Raw genomic sequence first — 13169 nt, 5'->3', positions numbered from 1 at the left:
TGCTGATGTTATGACCATATGATGTATGCCCATGATGTATGTTATGAATGTATGACAGTTATGTTCCATGCATGATCACTGCGTGAATATAGTGGAAGAATAAGCCCAGCTAAAGTTCCCAATGGCTTTACCTTTTAGTTATCACATGTGAACACAGTCACATGCTGAGAATGTCAGCACATCACATGTTTGTGTTCTACATTGTTTGAGCGCCTACTGTTCTTCTTTCTGCTGTCATGTATCTCCCAAACTCCAAGTCCATGCTGCTGTTCACAGTTGTGCTGTTGCATGTGTATGTGCAGGCACTGTTTATTGCTGCTAGTGTACTGCCTATAGACACAAGCACATCACTTCTATTGCCACAGAATGGTTGCTTGGCAATGAACAACGAGTGCACACAATCGGTGTACACTGCATACACTCCACATGTGCTAGCAGACACATTTCCCAAATCTTCTGCACCCATTATGGGTATGGCTCAGGAAAGCACCATCACAAAAACACTTCTAAATTGGCCCACATCAGAATATATTCCCAATAAAAAACCAGCATTGCCTTCCCAACGTCATGAAAATTTTCAACCCACCGTGTTTCAGTATATGCTTATTCCACACATCAATTTGTATACCATTATCAAGAAAATCAAGTTGCACTTGGGCCAATATAGCATGTACCGACATGACTTCCATACAGCACTACTAGGTCTCTTACAGGGCAGAAAAATGGATCCTGTGAAGTTGAAATTTTCATTCTTTTCAAGTGCTAGACAAAAAAGTTCAAGTTCAGTGAGGAAATCATCTGTGGCCCTCTTGGGAGGTGGACAGTCACGCTATAATGCTGGGGACTATGGCTATGGTCTCAACTGAACCCCCACATAAGTTCACACATTCAGCCATTACAAAATAGCTACCTACCGAATGATCAGTTTGCATTCACTGCATATTGTAAGCCTGATGAAACAGATGGCTACTTCAAGGAAACACAAAATTTGGTGGCTGCAAACATTCCACTACAGGAACTGCTTACTCTCCCTAAAAAGTATCTGTTGGCTATAGCCAAAGCACATTATATCAACTGCACCAATAAGTCCTCAGTAGCTGCTATACGTTCAGCAGTCAAATCCCATGTCTGCAATATCACCTGTGGCAGTATGCTAAGTCTAATGCAGCATTGGAAAGGGCACATCAAATCTACTGCAAGAGTGCAACATTTCAGGAATGCCATGGATACCAGTGCAGTAAACACAGCAAAAACTCCTTTTCCCCCATTGCCATTGAGTCAAACTACACAGAAACAGATCATAACTGACTTTTCCACTGAGATACAGCCAGCCCATCATCATGAACTGGGTTGTGCTGTCTGTGGACTGCTGTATCCTCTTTCAAAACTTCTTCCTCTTGACTCTGTGACAAACAGTCTTCATCTGTTGGATGCTGCAGGTCAAGGAGTAACAAGAAAAGAGCGGACAAGTGACAGTGACTCTGTGGAAGAAGTGTCTGGACCAGTTCTAGTGCCCAGTGCTAGACATGTGTGCCATACATGCCAATCTGCATTAAAGGAAAATGAGGTCCCAAATCATGCACTTGCAAATGGGCTCTGGATTGGAGAGATTCCAAAGCAGCTACAAAATCTGACTTGGGCAGAGCATCTTCTCATTGCACGTGTGAATCACAACCGTTGTGTAGTTCGTGTCAAAGGCTCACTGCAGAGCAAGATGATTGCCAATGCAGTCTGTCATACTATTCCTATGCCCAAGGTGTATGACGCATTGCCTCCCGGTCCCAGTGAGCTGGATGAAGTGCTGGCATACATATACATTGGTCCTACCCGTCCAGTTGCTAAGGATCACCAACGTACACCCTTGCTAGTCCGCAGACAAAAAGTAGCTGCAGCATTGGAGTGGCTGAAACTGAACCACATAGACTATGCAGACTTAGACATATCCTACCGCAACCTCGAGATGTATTCTGAAGACACTCCTCCAGTGATACCCGACTATCACATAGGCACAGGCAACAAGGATCCTGAGACCCAAGCTGCCAATGAATCTGAGGAGAATGATGGCACTACAGAGGGTCCATGTCCATTTGTAGTGCATGGGCTTATTGGTGAACAGCTCACAAATATGAGCACAGATGCATTACAGGCATAGGCACTGCAGCATTTTAAATCACAGAAAAAGGCAGCTCTTGGTATTGGGCAATCAGAACAGCCAGAGTCCCTATTCTCAAACCCACAGCTGTACCCACAGATGTTTCCTTGGCTATTTCCATATGGTCTTGGGGGTCCAGGAAATACAAGAGGGTTCAAGAACATATCAGAGCCTGAGAGAAAACGACAACTGTTGATGTACCATGACAAGCGGTTCCAGACTGAAGCCTACTTTCCACTGGTTGCATTCAATCATGAACAGATGAAAAGCAGTGCAACTGGTGGATTTCTGCTTGCAGAGCAGCAGAAGTTTGCAGATGTAGCCAATAGGATCTTGTCTATAGATGAGAATGTCCTGGATGATTTGACTCAGAAACTCAAAGAACGTGGACACCACAAGCCAGAGACACAGGCAGAGAAGGACTGCTATCAGCTCATACAAGATGTTGATCATGTTGCATATAAAGTCCCTGGATCTCTGACAAGCAGGAAACACATGCGCAATAAAATATGGGCCCTCACTTCCTACCTCGGAGCTCCATCATGGTTCATAACATTTGCACCTGCAGATGTGAAGCATCCATTGTGCCTGTACTTTGCAGACACAAATGAGACATACAAGCCTGACATCCTTGATAATGATGCACGTACAAGGTTGATTGCAGCTAACCCTGTCGCAGGAGCTAGATTTTTCAATGTAGTTGTTGAGCTATTCATAAAGCATGTTCTAGGTGTTGGCTCTCTAATCATCCTGGCTTGTATGGAGACACAGCTGGATACTACGGAACAGTTGAGCAGCAGGGACGGATGACTCTGCACCTGCACCTCATGCTATGGATCACAAATGCATTGACTCCACAGGAAATACGTGAGCGTATCATGGACCCCACATCTGACTTTCAACAGAAAATGGTTCAGTATCTAGAAAGTGTCCACCAAGCAGAGTTCATGGGTGCAAACATGGCCGATGTGTATGACCAGTTGCTCAGTGATCAGCAGCAGGATAAATACATTGATCCTACCCTGACACTGCCAGACCCACCGCCTAATCAGATGCATACATGTGACAACAAGCACTTTGATGATTGTCAAGATCATGGATGGTGGGCCAAGTTCTACAAGACTGTGAATGACCTGGTATACAAGTCCAACCGTCATAGCTGCTCCACAGGCGAAAGTGATTGCAAATATGACAAGCGGACAAATAAGATCATGAAAGTCTGTAAGCAGAGATTCCCCAGGACAACAAGGCCATGCACAGTTGTTGATCCAGACACAGGTGCACTGCTCATGAAGCAAGGGGAAGCAAGGCTCAACACTTTCACTCCTGCCCTCACTTACCTCCTGAGATGCAACACGGATGTCACAAGCTTACTGTCTGGCACGGCAATCAAGGCAATCACTGCATATGTTACAGATTACATCACAAAGACTCCTTTGAAGACACATATGATGTTCTCAGCTGTGAAGACAGTATTCAGCAGAAATCCTGATCTCAAAGCAGGTGAAGATGGCAACCGCAAGGTGTGTGCACGGAAGCTGATCACTAAAATTGTCAATGCTCTCACTGCCAGTGCAGAAACAGGTGCACCAATGGCTTGCATGTACCGCCTTAATCAGCCAGACCATTACACCAGCCATACATTCCGCCCCTTCTACTGGAGGAGCTACATGTATGAGGTCCTGAAGGCCTGGCCGACTGAGGAGCCAGTGTACACTCCAAATGAGAAACCAGCCAAAGTAGTCATAGGCAAGAGCCATGATAAGTTTGTAGGCATTACACAACAAATGGACTACATGTACAGGCCAACTAAATATGCCCAAGTGTGTCTGTACGACTGGATCAGACTGAGTGACAAACAAACCATGGGACGTGCCATGAAACGTGCTACTCAGAAGCTCAAGCCAGTACATGAGAAGATTGCTAAATTGGAGAACAATGAGGACAAGAGCAAACGAGATATAAAGCCATTGCCTAGTCGCAGAGGTGGTGGCCAGGATAAATGCAAGGAAGAGTCTGATGATGATGACCCATTGTTGCTCACAAAGGAGACAGCACAGAAGGCTAGAGAGGATGAGCAAATGGATGCTATCACAAATTACCATGAGCCCACACGCTTCCAGCCCACTCATCCTCAGTATGAAACACACATGGCTGTCATGCTACCAGATCATTGTGCTCGGGTGCCCAATTTTGTTGGAGGCACATTGCCACGTCAAGACAAGGGTAATAGAGAGGAATATTGCATGACCATGCTCATGCTCTTCAAGCCTTGGCATAAAGGCTCAGACCTGAAGGATACTTCTCAGACATGGGATGATGCATTTGCTAGCCATGAATTCACAGAACGGCAGCAAGAGGTCATGAAGTTCTTCCACATAAAGTATGAGTGCAATGATAGTCGAGATGACTTTTCCAAGCACAGACAGGACAAAGGAGAACATGGAGGCCTGGGCTTTGAGGAAGAAGAAGAAGTTGACAATGATGATTACATTGATGTTGTGCAGAGCAGTGTAACAGGTGATGATGGGGCAATTGACTATGATCCAGAATGGGATGTTCTCGGGAGGAAGTCCCTGACTCGTATTGCACAGATGCAACAGGCAGAGAACATTGCTCATGCTAGTGGCTGGCTTGATGACTCCAAAGACAAGGCATCACTCTCACCAATGGACCGGTTCCAGCCCGTGAGCACCACGACAGGACCAGAGTGGAAAAGTGTTCTCAGCCAGAAGCGGGAAGATATTCTCCATCAGCGAGAGGAGCAGGCAGCAAGCAAGCCCAGAGATGAACCTGGTAGCCACAACAATGGCAATGACAAACCTGCAGACTATGTGGATAATGTGAAGGCAGTAGACTACAACTATATGTCTGTCAAATTCAGAGCAGCAGATGATAAGCTTCAGTCACTTATTGATGGCATAGTGAAAAGCTTCACATTGAATGAGGAGCAGGAAAGGGCTTTTCGTGTAATTGCTAACCATGCAACTCAGCCTCCTGCAGAGAAGCTGAAGATGTATCTTGGAGGAATGGCTGGAACTGGGAAATCTCAGGTCATCAAGGCTTTGATCAGGTTCTTCCAAGATCGCAATGAAGGCTATCGCTTTGCATGCATGGCTCCCACTGGCTCTGCAGCATCCCTCATCTCTGGATCTACATACCACTCCATGCTGGGATTCTCCAAATATGGTGATGCTAATAATGGGACTCTGCGGAATGTCCGTGACAGACTGAAGGATGTGGACTACATATTTCTGGATGAGATTTCCATGGTTGACTGCAACCATTTCTATGATATATCTGCACGTCTATGCCGCATATATAGCAACACTGGTGAGCCATTTGGTGGCAAAAATATGATCTTTGCTGGTGATTTTGCACAGCTTGAGCCACCAGGAACGGGGTACTCTCTGTTCTCAGCAAAGGTCAACAGTGTCAGACACTCTACGTCAAGTTGGAGACAACAGGAGGTGTCCCTTGGGAAGGCAATTTAACATCAAGTTACTACAGTTGTGATTCTCCGACAAAATATGAGACAGAAGTCTCAGAGTGCTGAAGATGCAAAATTCAGAAAACTGCTGGACAACTTACGCTACAAAGCTTGCACAATGGCAGATGTGAATTTTCTGCGAGGCCATATAGCTGGCCGGGGCAAAGGCAAACCAAAGCTTAGTGATCCCAACTTCCGGAATGTGTCTATCATACTGTCATACAATTCCCACAGAGACTGAATCAATGAAATTGGTGTAGCCAGGTTTGCAAAGGACACAGGCCAGACTCTGGAATCCTTTTACTCTCTAGACCATTATGGGAGTCCTGAGGAGAGTGAAAAAACACGCAAAATGAAGAAAAATGCGGATGTCAGACACAAGGTGGACAAGATCCATCCTCATCTGCAAAATCAACTCTGGGCATTGCCAAATAAAAATTCCAATAATCACCCAGGGATAATATCCCTCTGTGTAGGACTTCCTGTCATGATTAAAGCCAATGAAGCCACGGAGTGCAATGTCACCAATGGAGCAGAGGCAGTACTTGTAGGATGGGAATCCAAGCCACTCACAGGAGACAAGAGAATGCTGGATGTGGTATTTGTGAAGCTTACTGCTGCTCCCACTCCTGTCAAACTTGATGGTTTACCAGAGAATGTAGTCCCAATTGCTGCTCAGACAATAAAGATTCCCTGCTTGATGCCCAATGACCGCACACTGACTATCCACAGAACTCAAGTGGCTCTCATACCCAACTTTGCCATGACTGATTTCAATTCCCAAGGCCGTACCAGGCCATACAATGTGGTGGACCTCCAGAACTGCAAAAATCACCAATCTGTGTACACATGTCTGTCCAGGGGTTCAAGCTATCAGGGGACCATTATTGTCCAGGGCTTTGACAACTCTAAATTCATGGGCGGTGTCACTGGCTGGCTCAGACAGGAATTCAGAGAGCTGGAGCTGCTAGATGAGATCACAAAATTGAGATATGAAGGAACATTATCTCCAACAGTACAAGGGGTCACCCGTGTAGCCCTCATCCATGCTTACAGGAACACAAAGGGTGCTAAACACATGCCCAAGACCATGCACACTGCACTGAGATGGTCTGAGAAGCAGCCCTTTGACATTGAGGCTCCATACAAGGAAGCTGATGTTGGCTGCAGTGCGCCTCAGAGCGAATTCCAAAGGCCTAAGTCGAGCTCTGTAAAGTCTTTTATATTCAGGAATCAAAGATACACACCTAAGTCGAGCTCTGTAAAGTCTTAGGGACTTAGAGCTCGACGAGGCGGACTGTCTACGGTGTGCGTTACGTAAGGCGACCATAACTGTACAGCAGAAACAGCCACAAAGTCGAAATCAACGAAGCAGTGAAAAAACGGATGAGTGCAGGGGTTCAAATCCCTGAAGATGCAAACATTATGGAAAATGGTAGACTGAAGGGAATGACGTCGAAAAAGTACAGTATGCACGGTATAGTGATGGCGTCCATGTAGAATAAAGGAGAACACACCAGGACGCATTCCACGACTTGGACAGGGCAATGGAGCTCAGAATAATTCGCAGAAATGCGGAATAAATTCCGAGCTCAACAATAGATTCCGAGCTCAACACTGCATTTGGGGTTCACAATGCCTTCTGACCAGATTTCAGTGATTTCTTTCCCACATTGTTATTCTTTGTGGCACCTATTGGTGTATGTTCTGACTGGACTATTACCAAGTTTCTAGTGGTCTCCTTAGACCCCTTGTGAAAGATATTACTGGGGTTCTATTAGCTCAGACTATGTTATCTATTGATATATTATCCCAGCAGGCAGGCAATCTATGAGTGACTTGTCAAGCTGTACACTATTTCTGAGTGTTCATAACGCTGTGCTAGTGTTTCAGGACAACATGCAAGTGGTGTGTCATGAATCACAGAGCACATCCTTGATGATCAGTGAGAATTATTGGCACATCTACCCTTGCCTTACAATGAGCCTGTGAGCTTATTGTGCATCTTGAATGGCCTTGGAAAGTGGTGTACTGAGTCTTCTACTATTTTGTAGGATTCTATGAAGTATTTTATGTAGCTACAAGGCTGTGCATAAGTGCACAAAAGGAGCATCCCCATGAGCAAGTCCAAACATTTATCTCATCTACCACTTGCTTCTGTACTCTTATGCCAGTGTACCTTCAATTCATCAGTGATCAATCCTGCCCATGACTCTATCAGTCTTGATGGCACATTGCTTCACATTGTACTACATGAGCCCATTACTATTGACTCAGGAGCTGAGCTCCAATCCAGTAACATACCTTAGTATGGCTTTGTACTACTGGTCAGTGTCTGGTAACTGTTCACTTATGGTGAGAGCAAACTGCACATTCTTTGGTTGTATTCCTTGTATAACACATCAATTCTTGACAGGCCTTTTTCAGAATTCCTTACTGGTATACTTCTCCTCTGTATATTGGTTCCATCCTCCACTGTTGATTGGTTTGTACTTGGGGAAGTACTGTTAACAATCTGCTGAAATACATCCTTTGGTATCATAATTTCTCTGATCAAGGGCTAATACTTGTACAACAGCACTGACAGCAAGTCCCAACTGAGTAGTGGTTACTGTAGTCAACCCCCCAGATTCCCCTTCCCTGAGTTCTAGTTGATCTAGAGGATCTCCTTACTTCTTTGCAACATTCCCAAGCTATTTGCTCTATGTTACTATCAATACAAACCAGTAACACTGCTCATTAGTATTCAGATCATATTGATAAGCAACTTGGCAATTTACCAAGTAAGAAACAGATGTTGCTCATGATTGCAAGCTATGATCCTCATATTACAACAACCTAATAAATTAGCAGGCTCCTCTGAAGTGCAAAATGTGGAAGATATTCTATGCATAGACAATATACTAGCAGTCTTGCCAAGCATGACTTCTGATGCGGGCAGCATGAAGTTGTTCATAAATTGACATATCTCCTACCAAAGGGATCGTACTGCCAGCTATGGCCCTCTCCCCAGCAAGTCAGCACCACACACACATCAACCACGAGCGCACTGGGCGAATGCCCAGCATGCAGGTGTTGAGCTCGGAATCTATTCCGCATTTCTGCGAATTATTCTGAGCTCCATTGCCCTGTCCAAGTCATGGAATGTGTCCTGGTGTGTTCTCCTTTATTCTACATGGACACCATCACTATACCATGCCCACTGTATTTTTTTCCGACATCATTCCCTTCAGTCTACCATTTTCCATAATGTTTGCATCTTCAGGGATTTGAACCCCTGCACTCATCCGATTTTTCACTCCTTTGTTGATTTCGCCTTTGTGGCTGTTTCTTCTGTACAGTTATGGTCGCCTTACGTAATGCACATCGTAAACAGTCCACCTCGTCGAGCGCTAAGTCCCTAAGACTTTACAGTGCTCGACTTAGGCCTTTGGAATTGCTCTGAGGTGCACTGCAGACAACAGCAGGGATGGACAATGAACAGCGGGCAAGCAGGTGAAGGATGGGCGAGGGTGCAGGCACACCAGCGAGCAAGCGGGGGCGCGTGCGAGCAGCACATGCAGACGGGAAGCAGGCGGGAAGCAGGGAGGACACACAGGTGAAGGGCTCGCTGCCAGTGGGACGTGCGAGTGGATGGTGGGAACACACGAGAGGGGAGGATGGTGGGGACCCGGCTGCACGAGCAAACACACGAGGTGAGTGAGCACGTGGAGTACCAGACGCGTGTGTGCGTGGACGAGCGGACACACGAGCGGGTGGACGAGCAGGCAAGCGGGCGCGTGGCGAGGACAGCGAGGACAGTGGGTGTGTCTGTGACCCACCCACTTGCCCGCACACTCAGTCACTCCCTCCCCCGCTTGCCTACACACCCGACAAGCCTCCACTCGCCTTCTTGCCCACTCCCCTGCTCACCCACCCATTCGCTCGTCAACCCACTCACTGACCCGCCGGCCTGCAGTACCCGCACAGCGGGTCTGGTACCTGGGTGGGTACAGGTACAGGTAAGCCCCCGGATACCCGGGGGTTTACCCCTGCAATCCACTAGTCTTAACACCTTGCACTGAAGCAGGGAGGTACGTTAAGGCAAGCACTTATGGCGCTACTTGCTGCAGTCACGTGACCGAGACATTGGGTGTCGCTCAGCCACCTGCAGCCCAGGACTTGCCACTACTGTACAGACTGTGCACCTGTTTCATGCAGAGATCATTTTTTAGGTGTTTTCAGCTCATTTCTCTTCTGGTTTCTGACTGAAAACAGTGTCAAGAACAGCTTGAAATTTTCGCAAAAGGCATGATAGGATCACCTTCGCGAAACACCCTAATATTGCTCTCATTAACCCACCCTCTCAATATATCAGATTCTCTACTGTTGATTTGGCATGGCAGGTACTGTAGATTAAAATTCAAAGCAGCACGGGTGTGATGTGTGACGGCCCCGCAACACTTGGGCAGTGGGTGCCTGTGACACAGGCCACTTGGGCAGCAGGGCAGCAGGATTTTGGTCAAACGGCGCCGCAGGTGGCAAGAATTTGTGACATCGTAGGTTTGTCACATCCGGTGGGCTCGACTGTGACCAGTGACAACGCAGTGCTGCTGGTGTGGCGACAGGGCCTGTGATGCGTGACTGCCACTTTGAATTTTAATCTACAGTACTCCACCAAAAATTACCACAATGCACCATCTGTAATAATACCTGCTTCTTAGACCCTCCCACGATATATTCAATGCTGTTCAAATGGCACACATGTTCACTCCTGGGTCTATAGTGTTATTTTACCACTTTCCCTATACCATCAAAGAACCCAGCATGAGTAGCTGACATTTTATGATAACATGTCAAGGGAAATGTTGCTGCCAAGGATAGGAATCCAAAGTCACTTATTGTTGACTAGAGATCTAGAGAAGGACAATCAGATACTTGCCTAGAAGTTCACCATAGTATGGTCTCTTGCTTATTGCCTAGTAAGCAATGAAAGTCCAAGTGATCCCTCTTTGCTTCTAACGCTCACCACTGGCGAATTTTCCCACGGTCCGAACCTCTGACGGGAGGGGTATACGGACGTGAGGACAGCAACTGGAGCTTCCAGAAAGCTCTCTAGGCAATATTACTGGTACCTTATGCTACACAGACTCAATGTTGAACTCCGCAAAGGGAGGGACGACGTCTAAGACAGCGAAACCGGCGGCATCACCGACGACACAAAGCACCAGTGAGTGACCTAACATGAGAGCCACAGCCTCGGCGCCGCTGATGGACCTGAAGACGGAAAGAGAGAAGGTGGACTTGTACGATAAAGCGTACAAGGTCCTAGTGGGCCGAGCACTGATCCCGGAAGAGACCCTGCCCTCGGTGGGCGCCCTGGTAGAGGGCCTGCGCTTCTGCGCCGAGACGAGCAACCAGGCGCAGGTACGAGAGGCCATCTACGTGTTCGCATCTTATGCAGAGGCTATCCACGACAACCGCCAAGGTCCTGGACGACCTGCGTCCGATTCTCGTGCAGCTTACGGAGAAGAGCGAGGCTGAACCAGGGGAACTCAACGAGGAGAAAGCTAGCCGCCTGGAAGAGATGGTGGATAGGCAGGCGCAATCGACCACGGAGCTGAATGGGATGCTGGGGAGGCTCACGGAAGAGGTACGTAAGATTGCTGCGTCTCAAAAGAAGTTAGCAAAGGATTTGGAGACGGTGAATGGACTACGAGGCGACCTTCAAGGCGCCTTGAAAGAGACACAGGAGGTGCTGAAGGCACCTCCCCCGGTCGTGCACCACGAGCATGTTGCTCCTGTGAGCAACGGAGGTGCCTACATGGATGGTGCGGGGGGATGACCCTTGTACGCGGCGGCCATACAGCACCAGCGCCCCGCTGCGCATGCCTCGACGATGCAGCAACAGAGCACACGAGGACGCCAGATGCTAATCAACGTAAAGTCGAGAATGAGAGAGGACGGGACACCTCTCACTGAGCTGGAGTTGGTCACAAAGGCCAACCTCGCCCTCGAATTGATGGCCAGTGAGGGGGAATCATCGTCCCCGAGGGGGCGAAGTTTTTGACTGCGCAAAAGCTCAAGAATGGGGGAATCCTGTACGAGCTAACCTCCAAGGCGGTGGTCGACTGGCTGAGGATTGAGAAGCACTTGAATGCTTTCACAGGCAAGTTCGGCCTTGAAGCGACCGTTCGAGCACGCCACTATGCTGTAGTTTGGCAGAACGTGTCGACGTCCTTCGTACCGAGCGAGCAATCGTACAGACTGCTCGAGAAAGAGAATGGCTGGAACGAGCGGGAGCTAATGGTGGTCCATTGGATCAAACTGATTGACAAACGAAAGCTGAACCAACAGACCGCGTACGCTATCACGAAGTTCAGTAGTGCGAAGAGAGCCAACGACATCATCGTCAATGGCCTCATGTACTTCGGTCAAAGACTGAACACCTGGCGTCTGGTCAAGGAGGCGTGGCGCTGCATGAAATGCCAGCGTCTGGAGCCAGGCCATATGGCCTCCAACTGCATGGAGACCGCAAAGTGCAGAACCTGTGTGTCCCCGGAACACATGACCCAGAAGTGCAAGGTCCCTCCAGGGCGCAAGCGCTGGTGTGTGAACTGCGAGATGGCAGGGCATGCGTCCTGGGAACACCACTGCCCTTCGTTTATGGAAGCTAACCATAGGATGCTGCTCCCCCGTGACGCACTGATGACCTGCCCGCGCACCCGCCGGCTGACCCTGGCCGCATGCACCCTGCACGAGCGAGCCACCTCGTGACCTCGTGGGGTGATGAACCGCTCCCAGACATGGGCGACCAGGGGTGGAAACGAGCAGGCAAGGGCCCTGGCCCGAGCGTAACTACTAATTACTCTCGTCCACAGACCACCAGCTTCCGAACAGCGGATGGCAAGCGCCAGGCGACACTGACAGGCGAAGGCGGATTCACCGCGTGTTCTGGTCCACCGACACGCCCCAGCTCACGCACATCTACGAGATCTCAGCAGTACTACAACCACCTCAATGATGATGGAATGTTCTAGGGAACTCAAGGTCTGCCAAGCCAACGTGAACAAGTCGAACATTGCCCAGTGCGCCCTCCTTCACGATGTTGCCGAGTTCGATGTGGTGGCCCTGCAAGAGCCCTATATCGACCACCTTGACAACACCCACGCGGCTGCCAACTGGATCGTGATCTACCCAATTGGTCATAAAAATAATGAAGCTACGTCTCGCTCTGTCATGTTGATTAACAAACACGTATCTACTAATAGCTGGACAGCGATCCCAATCAAGTCCCCTGACATTACGGCAATCACACTCCGTCTCGACACCTCTACGATACATATTTTTTATCTACAACCCTCAGGACAGTAATCTAGCTCAGGCGGTCCTATCTCGGGAGACGCGGAAGCTCCTACGAGATGACGATGAGGACCCCGAGTGTCACATCCTTTGGCTCGGGGACTTCAACCGCCACCACCCCCTCTGGGACGACGAACGGAACACCCACCTGTTCACGAATCAGGCCCTAGACCAAGCAGACCGACT

At 48.3% G+C, this 13169-nt stretch overlaps 2 protein-coding genes across 2 annotated transcripts; both read left to right on the top strand.

Annotated features, from left to right (window-relative positions):
* Positions 1 to 2958: 2958 nt before the first annotated feature.
* B0H18DRAFT_882454 (uncharacterized protein) lies at positions 2959 to 3636 on the top strand (the record flags this gene model as incomplete). The annotated part of the gene is made up of 1 exon (XM_048040902.1): positions 2959 to 3636. A coding segment is annotated over one exon (678 nt), but the record flags the coding sequence as incomplete, so codon positions are not given.
* Positions 3637 to 11690: 8054 nt separating this feature from the next.
* Positions 11691 to 12398, top strand: B0H18DRAFT_882455 (uncharacterized protein; the record flags this gene model as incomplete). The annotated part of the gene is made up of 1 exon (XM_048040903.1): positions 11691 to 12398. A coding segment is annotated over one exon (708 nt), but the record flags the coding sequence as incomplete, so codon positions are not given.
* Between the last annotated feature and the right edge of the window lie 771 nt (positions 12399 to 13169).

This window comes from Fomitopsis serialis, assembly GCF_022376445.1.
Source record: "Fomitopsis serialis strain Sig1Antser10 chromosome Unknown B0H18scaffold_83, whole genome shotgun sequence".
Classification (NCBI taxonomy): domain Eukaryota; kingdom Fungi; phylum Basidiomycota; class Agaricomycetes; order Polyporales; family Fomitopsidaceae; genus Fomitopsis; species Fomitopsis serialis.
The sequence above is the reverse complement of the archived record's forward strand: the minus strand, read 5'-3'. Positions and strand labels throughout refer to the sequence as shown.